Below are 13,580 nucleotides of genomic sequence, written 5' to 3' on the forward strand. Positions count from 1 at the left end.
GCCGAAGGGCAGTATTTCAACATAATAACGATCCCAAAAACACCTCCAAGATGACTATTGCCTTGCTAAAGAAACTGAGGGTAAAATATGTATCTTTATGTAAAAAAACAAAAGAGAAACTAGACATACAGTGGAACCTTGGATTACGAGCATAATTGGTTCCGGGAGTGAGCTCTTAAACCAAGTTACTCTTATATCAAAGCGAATTTTCCCATAGGAAATAATTGAAACACAGACAATTCGTTCCACAACCCAAAAATATTTACTGTATTTATACAAACTTATTACAGTAATACAAAATAATGTATTCATCTAAAATTATTACAGTACACTAATACAAAATACTGTACAGTAAAAAACATAAAACAAATTAAACTGCACTAAGATTGTTGGTGTGTGAGAGGTACAGTACAAGCAATGTGCTGCACTGGTTATCAATAAGAAGGTACAATACTATATCCACAAATGCAAATTGATAAACATGCTATATAGTATATACTGTACAGTACAGTGGTATACTGTGTACAGAAAGTTACCTCCAGAGCGGGTCAGAACGTGGTGAAAGGACAGAACCAGACATGTGCACGGTGAGTATTTGCTCTTCTTGCAAAGCATTGCTCTTAAACCAAGCTTTGCTTGTCTTGGAAAACGCTCTCAAACCAAGTTACTCTTAAACCAAGGTTCCTCTGTATTTGTATTGCCGCATCCGTAACAACCCAAGCTCTAAAACTATCATGCTAATTAACCCCTTTAGTGAACACGGTAAAAAATAAAGAAATAAAAAACATTACAAAATCTGGATACCGCTGCTTGACACTGCTGCTCCATGCTGACGCTGGCTCCTGTTACTGGGTGCATCTCTGGTTTTGACACAATCTTACAACTGTTTACATTACCATTTTCTTGCTGACCGTGGTCTTTTTGCATAAGATGCTGCTCTATACTGTGCTAATATACATTGCTGCATAGATTTGTTCCAGTACGTACAATTTTGTGAGTTGTCTGATGAAGGCCACTACGTGGCCAAAACGTCACATGTTCACAACAATATTCTTTTGAAAAAAATCTTTGTTTAAAGTATACCCTGAAGAGTGCCTTGTTTTATCTTGCATATCTATGGTTTGGAAACTGACAAGTGCACCTCTATTTCTAGCTCAGTGACTGTGCCTTATCCTGTTACAAGTCCATTTATTGGAGGTCTTGCTGCATCCTGGCAGTGCATTAGTGTTTTTTTGGCCCGGGCAGTTTACATCTGCTGCCATTTTTCTGTGAGTAATTGCTTAGCTATTGGTGGATTTAATTCCTCTTTTTGTTGTTGTTGTTTTTTTATATATACAAAGATGTTACCAGTAAAAACTCCAACTCATCCAGCAAAAAACCCTCACATGACACTATGGTCTTCAAAATTCGATGATCCAAAAAACCTTTATTTTGTAAAAAGCATTTTTTAGTGTGATAGTCGCCAAACCTAAAAAACTATATAAACCTGGTATTGCTGTAATTGTACTGACCTGAGGAATAAAGCCGCCTAATCACCAATACCACACAGTGATCAGCATAAAAAAATTAAAAAATAAAGCCAATTCTTCAAGCGCTATTGATTTGTTCATACTGTCTCTAAATGATCACGGTATAGTATGGCTCATATTTATCCTGCACTCTAGGCTGAGCCCTTGCACCGAGATTACATGGAAGGGTAGGTGCCCACAATTGGGATTAGCAGCGTTTTTGACGCAGCACGTTTTCGCTGCGTCCAAACTGCTGCATTGTGCATTACAAGCACAGTGGATGGATTAATAGAAATCCCTTGCCCACTGTGCTTTCCTCTGCAGCGTAAACTGACCAGCATAATGGCTTCCCTAGATGCAGCATGACAATTTATGCTGTGGAGATGCAAGTGTCCTGAGCTGCGAAAACACAGCAAAAGTCCACAGCGCCCCAAACTCTGATCATGGGCACGGGCAGCTTCTTTATTCTGCGGAGAATACTTGCGTCTCTACAGGGGAAGGCACGCTTCGTCATGGACATAGAGAGTGCAATTTGTGAGGACGTATCCTAAATCTCTGAAAAAACGTGATTCAGACACACTTCCCAACGAAAAATTCAGTATAATGAGGTAGAGGGAGCCACTTTGACCTCACTTCTGGCTTGTGGTCTGACAGTGTCCATCTTTTTAGGCGTGCACAGAAGTGCAGTCATCTACAGTTTTGTTCACCTCTGAATAGACGGACACTGCTGAACAGAGGCCAAACGGAGTCCAGAGTAACTCTGCTGCCTCATTAGTGAATGGATCCATCGCGGGTTTCACCTGAATCTCGTATTTCAAACATGCAGATGGAAACCCTGATGTAAGCGCTCAGCATAAAGCACAAGATAAATGTGAACTGATCCAAAATGTTATGTACCAAAATCACCACCAAAGAGCATTCAACTCAAGTCACATAAACACAAGTCCCCCCTCAGAACCGTCATCGGTTAACGGAAATATAGGGGGCTTCCACATTACTGATAGCACAAAGGCTCTTGAAAAACACTATGGCACCCTGCCCTCCTAAAAAAAGAAATCCAGCAAAATCTGCGCTCCCAAATCCAAACGTGCCCCTCTCTTCTGAGCCCTACAATATGCTGAAATCATAGTTAGCATCCACAAGTTTGGCATTGTGGTAGTGAGGAGAGCTCACTTAAATGTATGGGGTGCAGGTTTACAGAAGCACGAGCTTCTACAGGCACTAAAATGTATTGGGCACAACAAGGGCTTATTTGCAATTTTTAATTCTGAAACATTCATTGTTTGATACCATGGATGTTTTCCAGAGACTAAAGGCCCCGTTACGCGCAACGACGTATCTAACGATATATCGCCGGGGTCACGGATTCTGTGACACACATCCGGCATCGTTAGCGACGTCGTTGCGTGTGACAGCAAGGAGCGACTGTTAACGATGGAAAATACTCACCAAATCGTCCATCGTTGACACGTCGTTCATTTTCAAAAAATCATTGATTGTTGAGATCGCAGGTTGTTCGTTGTTCCCGAGGCAGCACACATCGCTATGTGTGACACCTCGGGAACGACGTACAGCTTACCTGCAGCCGCCGGCAATGCGGAATGAAGGAGGTGGGCGGGATGTTACGTCCCGCTCATCTCCGCCCCTCCGCTTCTATTGGGCGGCCGCTTAGTGACGCCGCTGTGACGCCGTACGAACCGCCCCCTTAGAAAGGAGGCGATTTTCCGGACACAGCGACGTCGCTAGGCAGGTAAGTCCGTGTGACGGGTCCTAACGATGTTGTGCACCACAGGCAGCGATTTGCCCGTGACGCACAACCGACGGGGGCGGGTGCTTTCACCAGCAATATTGCTAGCGATATCGCTGATTGTAAAGCCCCCTTAAATCATCACTACACCCATAGATGAATTCCCAGAGGGATGTAATTTCCAAAATGTGGTCACTTGAGGGGCATTTCTTCTGTTCTGGCATTTAGGGGCTCTGCAAATGGAGTCTGCAAACCTCTCTAGGAAAATATGAGTTCTAAAAATCAAATAGCGCTCCTTCCCTCCTGAGCCCTGTGGTGCAGCTAAACAGTACTGTACAGTCACTTGAGGGGTATTGCCATGTTCAGGAGAAATTGTGTAACACATTATGGGGCCTTTTTTTACCTATTCCCCTTGTCAAAATTGGAAATCTGGGTCTAAAACAAAAGTTTGTGGTAAAAATGTAATTTTTTGTTCACCACCCAATAGTATAACATTTTGTGACACACCTTTAGTGTCAATATGGCCACTGCACCCCTGAGTGTTGCAGTTTTGGGGTCACTTGAGGGGGTTTCTGCTGTTCTGACACCTTAGGGGCTCTGCCATTATGACATGGCACATGCACACCATTCCAATTAAATCTGCACTCCAACATGGCGCTCTTTTCATTCTTCACTTTGTATTGCGCCTCAAAAGTAATTTTTGACCACATATGGGGCACTGGCATACTCAGGAGAAATTGCACAACAAATTGTAAGGTTCATTATTTTCCGCTACCCAAGGGAATTTGAAAAATTTGTCATTCTGAGGTTAAAAATGTATTTTCTTTCATTTTCACAGCTCATCGTTCTAAAATTCCGTGAAGCTCCCAGTGTTTCCAGGTGCTCACCAATCATCTAGATACATTCCTAGTTTCCAAAATAAGGTCACTTGTGTCCACTGTTTAGGCACCTCAGGGGGTCTCCAAACGCGACATGACGTATGATTCCAGCTAATTTTGCTTTCAAAAATTCAAATGTCGCTCCTTCCATTCTGAGCTCCGCTGTGCACCCAAACAATTGATTTCCATCACATATGAGGTATCGGCATACTCAGGAGAAATTGCACAATACATTTTATGTTGCATTTTTTCCTGATAGCACTATATTGGGGACAATATAGCACCTGTAAAGTAGTGCTGCCATCTAGCCACTTCTAGCTGTTCTTGGGACGATTAGTGCCAGCGTACCAATGTTATGGGGGTAGATGATAGAACAGCCATCCATATAATGGACCAGTGGGGTCCATCAGGCACTGCCTATGGGGTACATCGGGTACTACTGGTTTGGTCCACCAAGCAATCCCAGTGGGGTCCATTAGGCACTGTCTATGGGGTCCATCAGATGCTACTGGTTTGGTCCACCAAGCACTCCTAGTTAGGTCCATCCGGCACTGCTAGTGGGATCCATCCGGCACTGCCAGTGGGATTCATCCGGCACTCCCAGTGGGATCCATCCGGCACTCCCAGTGGGATCCATCCGGCACTCCCAGTGGGATCCATCCGCCACTCCCAGTGGGGTCCATCGGGCACTGCCAGTGGGGTCCATCGGGCACTGTCAGTGGGGTTCATCCGGCACTGCCAGTGGGGTCCATCGGGCACTGCCAGTGGGATCCATCGGGTACTACTGGTTTGGTCCACCAAGCAATCCCAGTGGGGTCCATTAGGCACTGTCTATGGGGTCCATCAGATGCTACTGGTTTGGTCCACCAAGCACTCCTAATTAGGTCCATCTGGCACTGCCAGTGGGATCCATCCGGCACTCCCAGTGGGATTCATCCAGCACTTCCAGTGGGATCCATCCGGCACTCCCAGTGGGGTCCATCCGGCACTCCCAGTGGGGTCCATCCGGCACTCCCAGTGGGGTCCATCCGGCACTCCCAGTGGGGTCCATCCGGCACTCCCAGCGGGGTCCATCCGGCACTGCCAGCGGGGTTCATTCGGCACTACCAGCGGGGTCCATTGGGCACTGCCAGCGGGGTCCATGGGGCACTGCCAGCGGGGTCCATGGGGCACTGCCAGCGGGGTCTATCGGGCACTGCCAGCGGGGTCTATCGGGCACTGCCAGCGGGGTCCATGGGGCACTGCCAGCGGCGTCTATCGGGCACTGCCAGCGGGGTCTATCGGGCACTGCCAGCGGGGTCCATGGGGCACTGCCAGCGGCGTCTATCGGGCACTGCCAGTGGGGTCTATCGGGCACTGCCAGCGGGGTCCATGGGGCACTGCCAGTGGGGTCTATTGGGCACTGCCAGTGGGGTCTATCGGGCACTGCCAGTGGGGTCTATCGGGCACTGCCAGTGGGGTCTATCGGGCACTGCCAGTGGGGTCTATCGGGCACTGCCAGTGGGGTCTATCGGGCACTGCCAGTGGACGTTGTGTTGCCCCATCTGACAGATCTGAGCAGCACCTAGAAGCATTTGGACGTCCAGCAGCAATGTGTTGCAGTAGAAGGTGGCACAAGGGCACTTGGCATCCTGCTGGCAGCAGAGGACAGCCGGGAGCAGTGATGCCGAATAGAGGTCAATGTGCGGATACACAGCAGCCAGATGACGGCGGGCACACACCGCTCTGCTCCCGCCATTAGCTCGGCTGCCTGTGCGATCCCGGGAGTCCGCCTACCACCGGCGCGGACGCGGAGGGCGGGTCACAGGCAGCAGGCCGCCCGGCTCGGGTGTCGTGCTTAGGGCGGGTCACAGGCCGCGGGAATGTCGGACTATGAGATCTCGGTGCAAGCTCTCAATGAGCTCCTGGCTAACGATGGCGGCTTCTACAGCCTCCCCTCCCAGCATTTCAACGAGGTCTTCCCCCGGATCTACGTGGGCAACGCGTGAGTTACTGCAGCCGAGCGGGAGTGTCTGTGTTGTGTACGGCACCTGCTGCTGCTCGTGTGTCTGTGGACGCGGGGCAGGTGCCGGCTACGGGGTGACCGCTGTGCTGTGGGGCGTTACGTGCTGCACACATACAGTGTATACTATAGAGCGGCGACTGAAGGGGCTATATATATACACTGTATACATAACCGGGTCTCAATGTTACAACCAATGGGGAGGAGCTTTACAGCTGACCAATGAAATCACCGCTTCTATTTTGTTACCTACACTAGAAATGGAAAGCAAGAAGCTGATTGGTTGCTACGGGTAACATGCTCCATCTTGCTTGGCCTGCCCTAGATTTTCTACGTGAAGACCAATATTCAGTCTGTGGGGGGAGGGGCATGTCTGTAGGGTCATTTACATATTTATGTTTTCTTTTTGTTATGTAGCTCTATGGAGGGATCCCACATGTAAACTGTGACTGCATAATCCTACATCAGCATAACTCCATGATTTCTTGTTTATATAGTGTATCCAAACTTTGAAGTGACTGCAGGATACCTAGGGGGCACATTGTCATGGTAACAGTGCCACGCCTGAACCTTGTTTTGCATAGCTCCCATTATTAACAATAGGAACTATGCATTAGACAATTCATGGCGTTGCCTTGGTTACTGAATGGTTATGACCTAAAGTGCCAGCCCTCTCTGATGTTGGACAGTAGACGCACAGAGCTTGACCTTTAAAATGGGTACCTGGGGGAAATATTGATGGGCTATCCTTAGGAAAGGCCAGTACTGTAAGTCAGCGCTCCCGCCTTCATTGTTTACATGGGTAATGTGGTTCTTCTTCATAGGCAGGTCACCCCATGAGACCCCATAAGTGTGCTGATCCCAGTGGTCGAACCCCACCACTCAAACATTGATGGCTCATCATGCAGAGCCCCTTAAATAGCTAAAGTGTTATTCCCATCTCGAACATCCTACCCCAATATGTAGCAGGTGTAATAATAATATTAGGAAATACCTCCAATTAGAAATGTAGTATAGTTCTCCTTATAGAGCCACGTCTCTTACCTCATGTGCAGGGCATTGCAGCTTAGGTATGACCACGAGCAACTAACAGCCACTATATGAGTGGACGTAACCATGGATACCTAACCTGCAATGCCCTGCACATGAGGTGAGAGACATAGCTACATCAGGAGAAATATACTACATTTCTAATTGGAGCAAATCCAGAAAAAAGGGGGGTTTCTTTCAAATCACCTATTCAGTGTCCATATTACTGGCTGTGAGTCCACTTGATACTGGGCGATGCAGGGAAACAAGACGCTGGGCAGTCCAGGATACTAGTAAGTGGAAGGAAATCCAGCACTCGTCCAGATGAAATCAATTTTCTTTATTTCAAAATTTCTTAACATGGCCCAAAATAAAACAAGGTACTGGCACCAATAAACACCGCTTACGTGTTTCAGGCCGTGAGGTCCTTACTCATAGCATAGTATTGCTATGCTATGTTTTTTAAGAAATTTTGAAACAAAGTAAATTGATTTTATCTGGACAAGTGTTGGATCTCCTTCCACTTATTTCTAAGGCTAAGTTCACACTTCCGTTGTTTTGCATCAGTCACATGCGTTGCTTGACGCATGTGACTGATGCGTTGTACAACGGATGACAACGGTGACAAAGAAAAAAATTTCTTTGTCGGACTCCGTTGTGTGCGGGGGCGGAGTTCGGGGGGCGGAGTTCTGGGGCGGAGCTGAGGACGTCAGTGCCGCGGTCTGCATGGCTGGGGACAGGTGAGTGAGTGTATGTGTGTGTTTGTGTGTGTGTGTGTGTCTACATGCGTGTGTACATGCGGAGTGCGGGAGGGCGCGGAGTGTGAGGGGGCGGAGCCGAGCGGGGCCGTGGAGCTGAGGACGTCAGTGCCGCGGGGACTGCAGGGCTGGGGACAAGTGTGTGTGTGTGTGAGTGTGTGTGTACACATGCGGAGTGCGGGAGGGGGCGGAGCCGAGTGGTGAAGTGTCGGCCTCCTTGCACACTGTATCCAGGGTAAATATCGGGTAACTAAAAGCAAAGCACTTTTTGCTTGGTTACCCGATATTTATCTTGGATACCAGCTTAGCGCGGGCTCCCTGCACCCGTAATCACTGTAAATATCGGGTAACTAACCAAAGCGCATTGCTTGGTTACCCGATGTTTATCCTGGTTACGGGGGTGGGGAGCCAGAGAGCGCATGCGCAGCGAAATCCTACGGATCGCGCTTGTCAAAAAACGTTACAGGCTTCGTTGCTCCTGCCCGGCGGTCAGTTAAAAAACGACTGACCGCGACGCAGCGGATGTTCACAATAGTTTGCCGCCGGTAAAACTGTAAAGAGAAAAAAAAAAAGCAGATTCCCTTGTATTGTATGATCCGTTGTGCCACTATATGCAACACATCCGTTGCATCCGTCACACAACGCAATGCAACGGATGCCGTTCAACGCAAGTGTGAAACTAGCCTAAGAAAGTTGCCAGCTGACATATCAGACAGAGGTTTATCTCCAAACATTACGGATCTGAAATCAGACAAGTGCGATCAACATCTCTCCCGACCATCAGTCGGCTGGCGCTTCTATACACATTAGACTGTCGACTGAATCCATCCGTAGATTTGTCTGACATTAGCCTTAATGCGTATGGGAGTCTTTAGCTGAGGATTAAAAACGTGTGCAGAAATGTACCTCTCCTGATCCCCATGCACACTCGGCTCAGGCAGGCATGCCTGTCACTTATGTAGAGAGGAGAATAAGAAAGTCAGACTCTTCTGGTGGTGGCTTATGTTATTTACAAAGCCCGATCTTCCTGAGTGTTCCCTGTTTGGTTGCCCATTCCTCACCACTCTTTTATGCCCAAGCAACAAGTTTTTTTAATGTATTTCCAGTGAAAGCCGCATTCACAGACAGCAAAGACCGCCGAGCGGTAATTTAAATGTCATTACCATTTACTATTCAGGTAGAAGGTGTTGGCTGGGCGCTGAAGGTGCAGTTTGACTCGCGTGCTCCTCTTTAGTGCAATCACCCAGTGATAAATTTCCTCAACCGGCTCATGTGTTGCTCTCCTGCTATCGATTTGCCCATGAAGTGCTTCCAACATATTGATTCAGCCAGACATTAATCTCAGCTAATTAATTCACTTTCTCTTGGCTTTCCACCAGGAGCAGTTTCTGAACTGTCAGTGATATACAATAGGTTAGGGTACACTGGATGGCATTGAGAACATGGTATTTTCTCTGATATTTAACCTGTTCGTAACTGTTTTGGAAAATATCTCCAGAAAAAAAGTTTTATAAGGGTTCTCCTAAAGTCCATGATATAGCTGTAGAATTCTCTAAATCAACCTGGTATGTCCTTTGTTTAATCTTTTAAATCTATTCTTGGACCACCAATCATCCAATTTAGCAATCTGGCCAGCTTCAGAGTACTACCTACAAACTCTACAGCATAGAGCTTGTAAACCCTCTGTGCTCCTTGCCTCATAGACTGCAGTGGTGGCTGGGAATGTAGGCAATGAACAGTACGTAATAAAATAAAAAAAAAAATCCCTCAATTCTTGAGAGCAGAGAAGGGTTTTAATATTGGGTAATTTTCAAAGTTGCTTAATATTACAAGCGCGTTTCAATTTTAACCATTAAAGGGGTTACCCAGCTTATTTTGCCTTTTTTGTTATTTCACTATTGGGCTACATTATGGCAGATAAGTAGATAGCGACTACCTACCTGCCCTGCTGTCAGCCCCTCTGCCCGGCTCAGAGCGGTCATGTGACCACTCCTGCCAGGATTTTGCTGCTTCTGTGACGTCATGTCAACAGGGGCAGAAGCTTGTTGATAAGCATCACAGTCGACTTCATGTTGCCGCCCTGGTGGGTGGGTACCGTGTGTGGAGTCCCTGCCCCCTTCCCTCGCACCCTCCTACACATTCCGCAGTGCAGTGGTCTCAAAGGTGCTGCCAGTAGGCTACATGTGGCGCGCAGGCCCCTTGCTGATTGCTGCCTGTGCTGGGGGCCGCACAGTCAGCACTTTATTTGAGATGACAGATTCCCGTGCACTGTCCAGGACCGAACTCTGTATACAGCTTCTCCAGTACTCAACCGCCGGCCAATCAGAGGTCAGCAGCGGATCACTGGAGAAGCTGCATAGAGAGCGCATCCCTGCACAGCGCCCGGGAATCTGTCCTCTGATATAAAGTACTGTCAGCTGCAGCCCCTCCATCAAGGGGGTTGTGGCCGCAAGAAGCAGGCAGGACACCGAGGGAATGAGGACAGGTGAGAAGGATGTCTTTGTTTGTTTTTGTGTGTGTGAAGACTGGCACAATAGGGGGACACTACTACAGGACAGAATATTGCTACAGGAAGAGGAGTAAGAAAAAGGCCATTACTGCAGAATGATCAGAAAGATGGGGCACAATACCATAGGATGGGGACATTTATTTCAAGATGGGCACAATGATGGAGCACATTATTACATTATATGTGCCCATATTGTCCTCTGCTAGAGGTCTGTGGTGGGCAGAATACTGACAGCCAATGAGTGTGCAGAATTTTTTAGAGTTTGTTTTGTCGGTCAACTCCTTTAATGTTGAGAAAACCACTTTAATGTCCAATTTATGTAGTATTTGCCTCTCCACATTTCAGCCATTCCATCTTTTTCATTGTGTCACTGATATACTGAATGAGCGCTAATGGGAAGACAGAAGTAGTGGTGAGCGGACCCGTGGAAGTTTGGGTTCTGCGGGTTAGTCTAGGCTTTATGTCAGGTTTTGTTCTGGACCCAGACTTGACCTAAACTTCATTGGAGGTTACTCATTAGCAGTTCAGCTCTTCGTCCACATGCAGTCAGCCATAAACAGAACACTTCCAAGGGAAGGAGAGAGAGGTTTTTATTTATTTATTTTTTTTGTGCACACTACACCCCCTAATGCTGAATTTTCCCCCAGTGTGGGCCATTCAAACACTCCATGTGGCTTGCACTGTGGCGAGCAGCAAGCGTCCCACAGCACAGTGATACTCCCTCGAAAGATTTGCGTACGTAAAGCACCAAACTCCAACACTGATTTTTTTTTTGCAAAGTCTGAACACTGGACTTAAAAGTTTGGATCCGCTCATTTCTAGACAGAAGCAGTAATAAACCGCTTCTGTCTTTTCCCCAGGGATATCTGACCTGCTCATTCTAGATTGAAGGGGCAGAAGAGTTAATTCACTGATGTCAAAAGTTGTGTCTACAGACTTTGAGGCTACGTTCCCATGTTGGGCTTTTTTGTGAGTTTTTGACGGTGCGGTCGATGAGCATGTATAGAGTACCGTTGTGATTGAACAATCAAAGGTGGGCATCACCTGTTCTATATAAAGCTCACAGTGGAGCTCATATATGGCCATTCCCTTTCAGCATGCTAAGTTTGATTCTATCCGGATAGTAGGTGAAACACACTGGAGATTTCAGTATCAGATACTTTTGCATGTAGGGATCAGGAAGGGGGAAGTGGTTATTGGAATGGGAAACTACTCATGCCAAGTGTGAGAAAGCATGGGGTTAGTAAACCGGGACCAGATGGAAAAATTATGTCAAGATAGATGCTGACTGAGTCTCTAACTGTACCCTACCAAGTGAGCAGGTTTTCAACATATTGGACCACAAGAACCAAGTTTTACATAGTAATGTCATTTATTTGACCTCTATGCACTTTTTTAACAATACAAAAAGATGTTTTGGAATTTAGTTTTATCCTATTTCTTGGTATAATGTGGAAAAAAAAGAAAAATTACAGTTGATTAAGGAGCATTTAAAAGTCTTTCTCAGCTCAGCCCTGATGTGGTTTCGCTGCACACTGCGCCTGACTGCCAGTTCTCAGTGTCCCTCTTCCCTTCTGATATCTCACACTGCTCAGTACAAGCTGCAGCTGTCTGTCAAGCTGGCTAAGCATACACTGAATATACTTGGACTTATGAGTTCTCACACTTTAGCTAGGCTTGGACTAAAATGCTCATTTTAATACAAGGATTATACCAGCAATCACATCTAAGAAATCTGTTTAATTATGTATGCCGTTTGTATTGTGAAATTTGGTGACACAAAATCTGTCAGGATGGTGTTCCCATTAATGTGGCACATGATCTTTATGAAAGATTTTACAAGCCTGGATAACTTTAATTCCTTTTTTCAAATAGATGATTACTTCATCAGACCAAGTCTGTCATTCTTGTATAAGTTTGGAGAAGATGGAAGACAAGGGTTAATCTGCGCTGCCAGAAGAAGATCACTGAAGATCAATGGGGATTAAGACATTGGATTTTATTGTTCTACGCGTTTCGGAGCTGCATAACCCTTTCTTCAGGAACAAAAATCAATAATGTACATTATTGATTTTTGTTCCTGAAGAAGGAGTTATACAGCTCCGAAATACTTAGAACAATAAAATCCAATGTCTTAATCCCCATTGATCTCCAGTGATCTTCTGGCAGCGCGGATTAACCCTTTTCTTCCATCTCCTCCAACGTTATCTTCCTGGGTTCTGGAGCAGCCTTCCTCAACACGTGGTTATAGTGGTTGTGTCTATAACACAACCAGACAAGGTTAGACACCTAATTAAATTCTTTCTGGTACCACCGGATAACACACCATTTGCGCCCCCCTTCTGTGTAATTTCAGTTTCACGACATTCTTGTATAAATTAAATTATAATATGTTATGTTGTGAATGTCAGTTATGCTTTTGCTGCTGTGAGGCTCCCTCTTGTGGCCAGGAATGGTTTGGACAGAGACCAGGTGTGTTGAGCAATGGGCGTTTCCATTGCTAACTCTCTGCCTATTTAAAGCCTGGTCTGCTAGTAGGCTATGCCGGATGTCAGTTGTTCTTTGTTCACCAGCCTGCTTCATCCTGCTCCAGACCACATCTACCCCAGATAATTGCTTGGCTCATTATTTGTTGCTTGGTTCTTTTTGCTCGTATCTGAGTTTGTAATTTGCTGTGGTTATTGTCAGTTTATTTGCTTGCAGGAATCTTCCCTCTCAGTTGCTTAGCTGGGAAGCTCCCTGCAGCTATGTTTGGAGTATTGCTCCTATAAGTCCATGTGTTTGTTGCTTCTTGAATTTGCATGGTTCCTGTTTTCTGTTCATTGGTATGACAAGAGCGCCTGGTATAGGATGGAGTTCTAGTGATCTGAGGGCCTTTTTGTACTATCAGTATCAGGTATTTGGATTTTTGCAGGGTTTTTCTCTGGCCACCATCAGTCCCTTTCCTGTCCTGTCCTATTTAGTCAGTAGGGCCTCACCTTGTGCTAATCCTATCATCTATCTGTGTATTGTGTTTTCCTATATCACCGCAGTCTTTGAATGTGGGGGGCTTGCTATTCTTAATCTATTTTCTGAGGCAGAGAGTTATTCATCTTTCCTTCTTTTAGGATAGCTAGTTCTCCGGCTGGGTTCGCGGTGCACAGGATGTT

At 46.3% G+C, this 13,580-nt stretch overlaps 1 protein-coding gene across 1 annotated transcript in view; it reads left to right on the plus strand.

Annotated features, from left to right (window-relative positions):
• Positions 1–5,756: 5,756 nt before the first annotated feature.
• DUSP3 (dual specificity phosphatase 3) overlaps positions 5,757–13,580 on the plus strand; it is a 104,912-nt gene continuing 97,088 nt past the window's right edge. Inside the window, exon 1 of the mRNA XM_075349954.1 lies at positions 5,757–6,117. Coding sequence (XP_075206069.1) covers positions 5,996–6,117 — 122 coding nt within the window. The 5' untranslated portion in view covers positions 5,757–5,995. The remainder of the gene's footprint in view (positions 6,118–13,580) is intronic.

The sequence above is a fragment of the Anomaloglossus baeobatrachus genome, chromosome 5, assembly GCF_048569485.1.
Source record: "Anomaloglossus baeobatrachus isolate aAnoBae1 chromosome 5, aAnoBae1.hap1, whole genome shotgun sequence".
NCBI lineage: Eukaryota > Metazoa > Chordata > Amphibia > Anura > Aromobatidae > Anomaloglossus > Anomaloglossus baeobatrachus.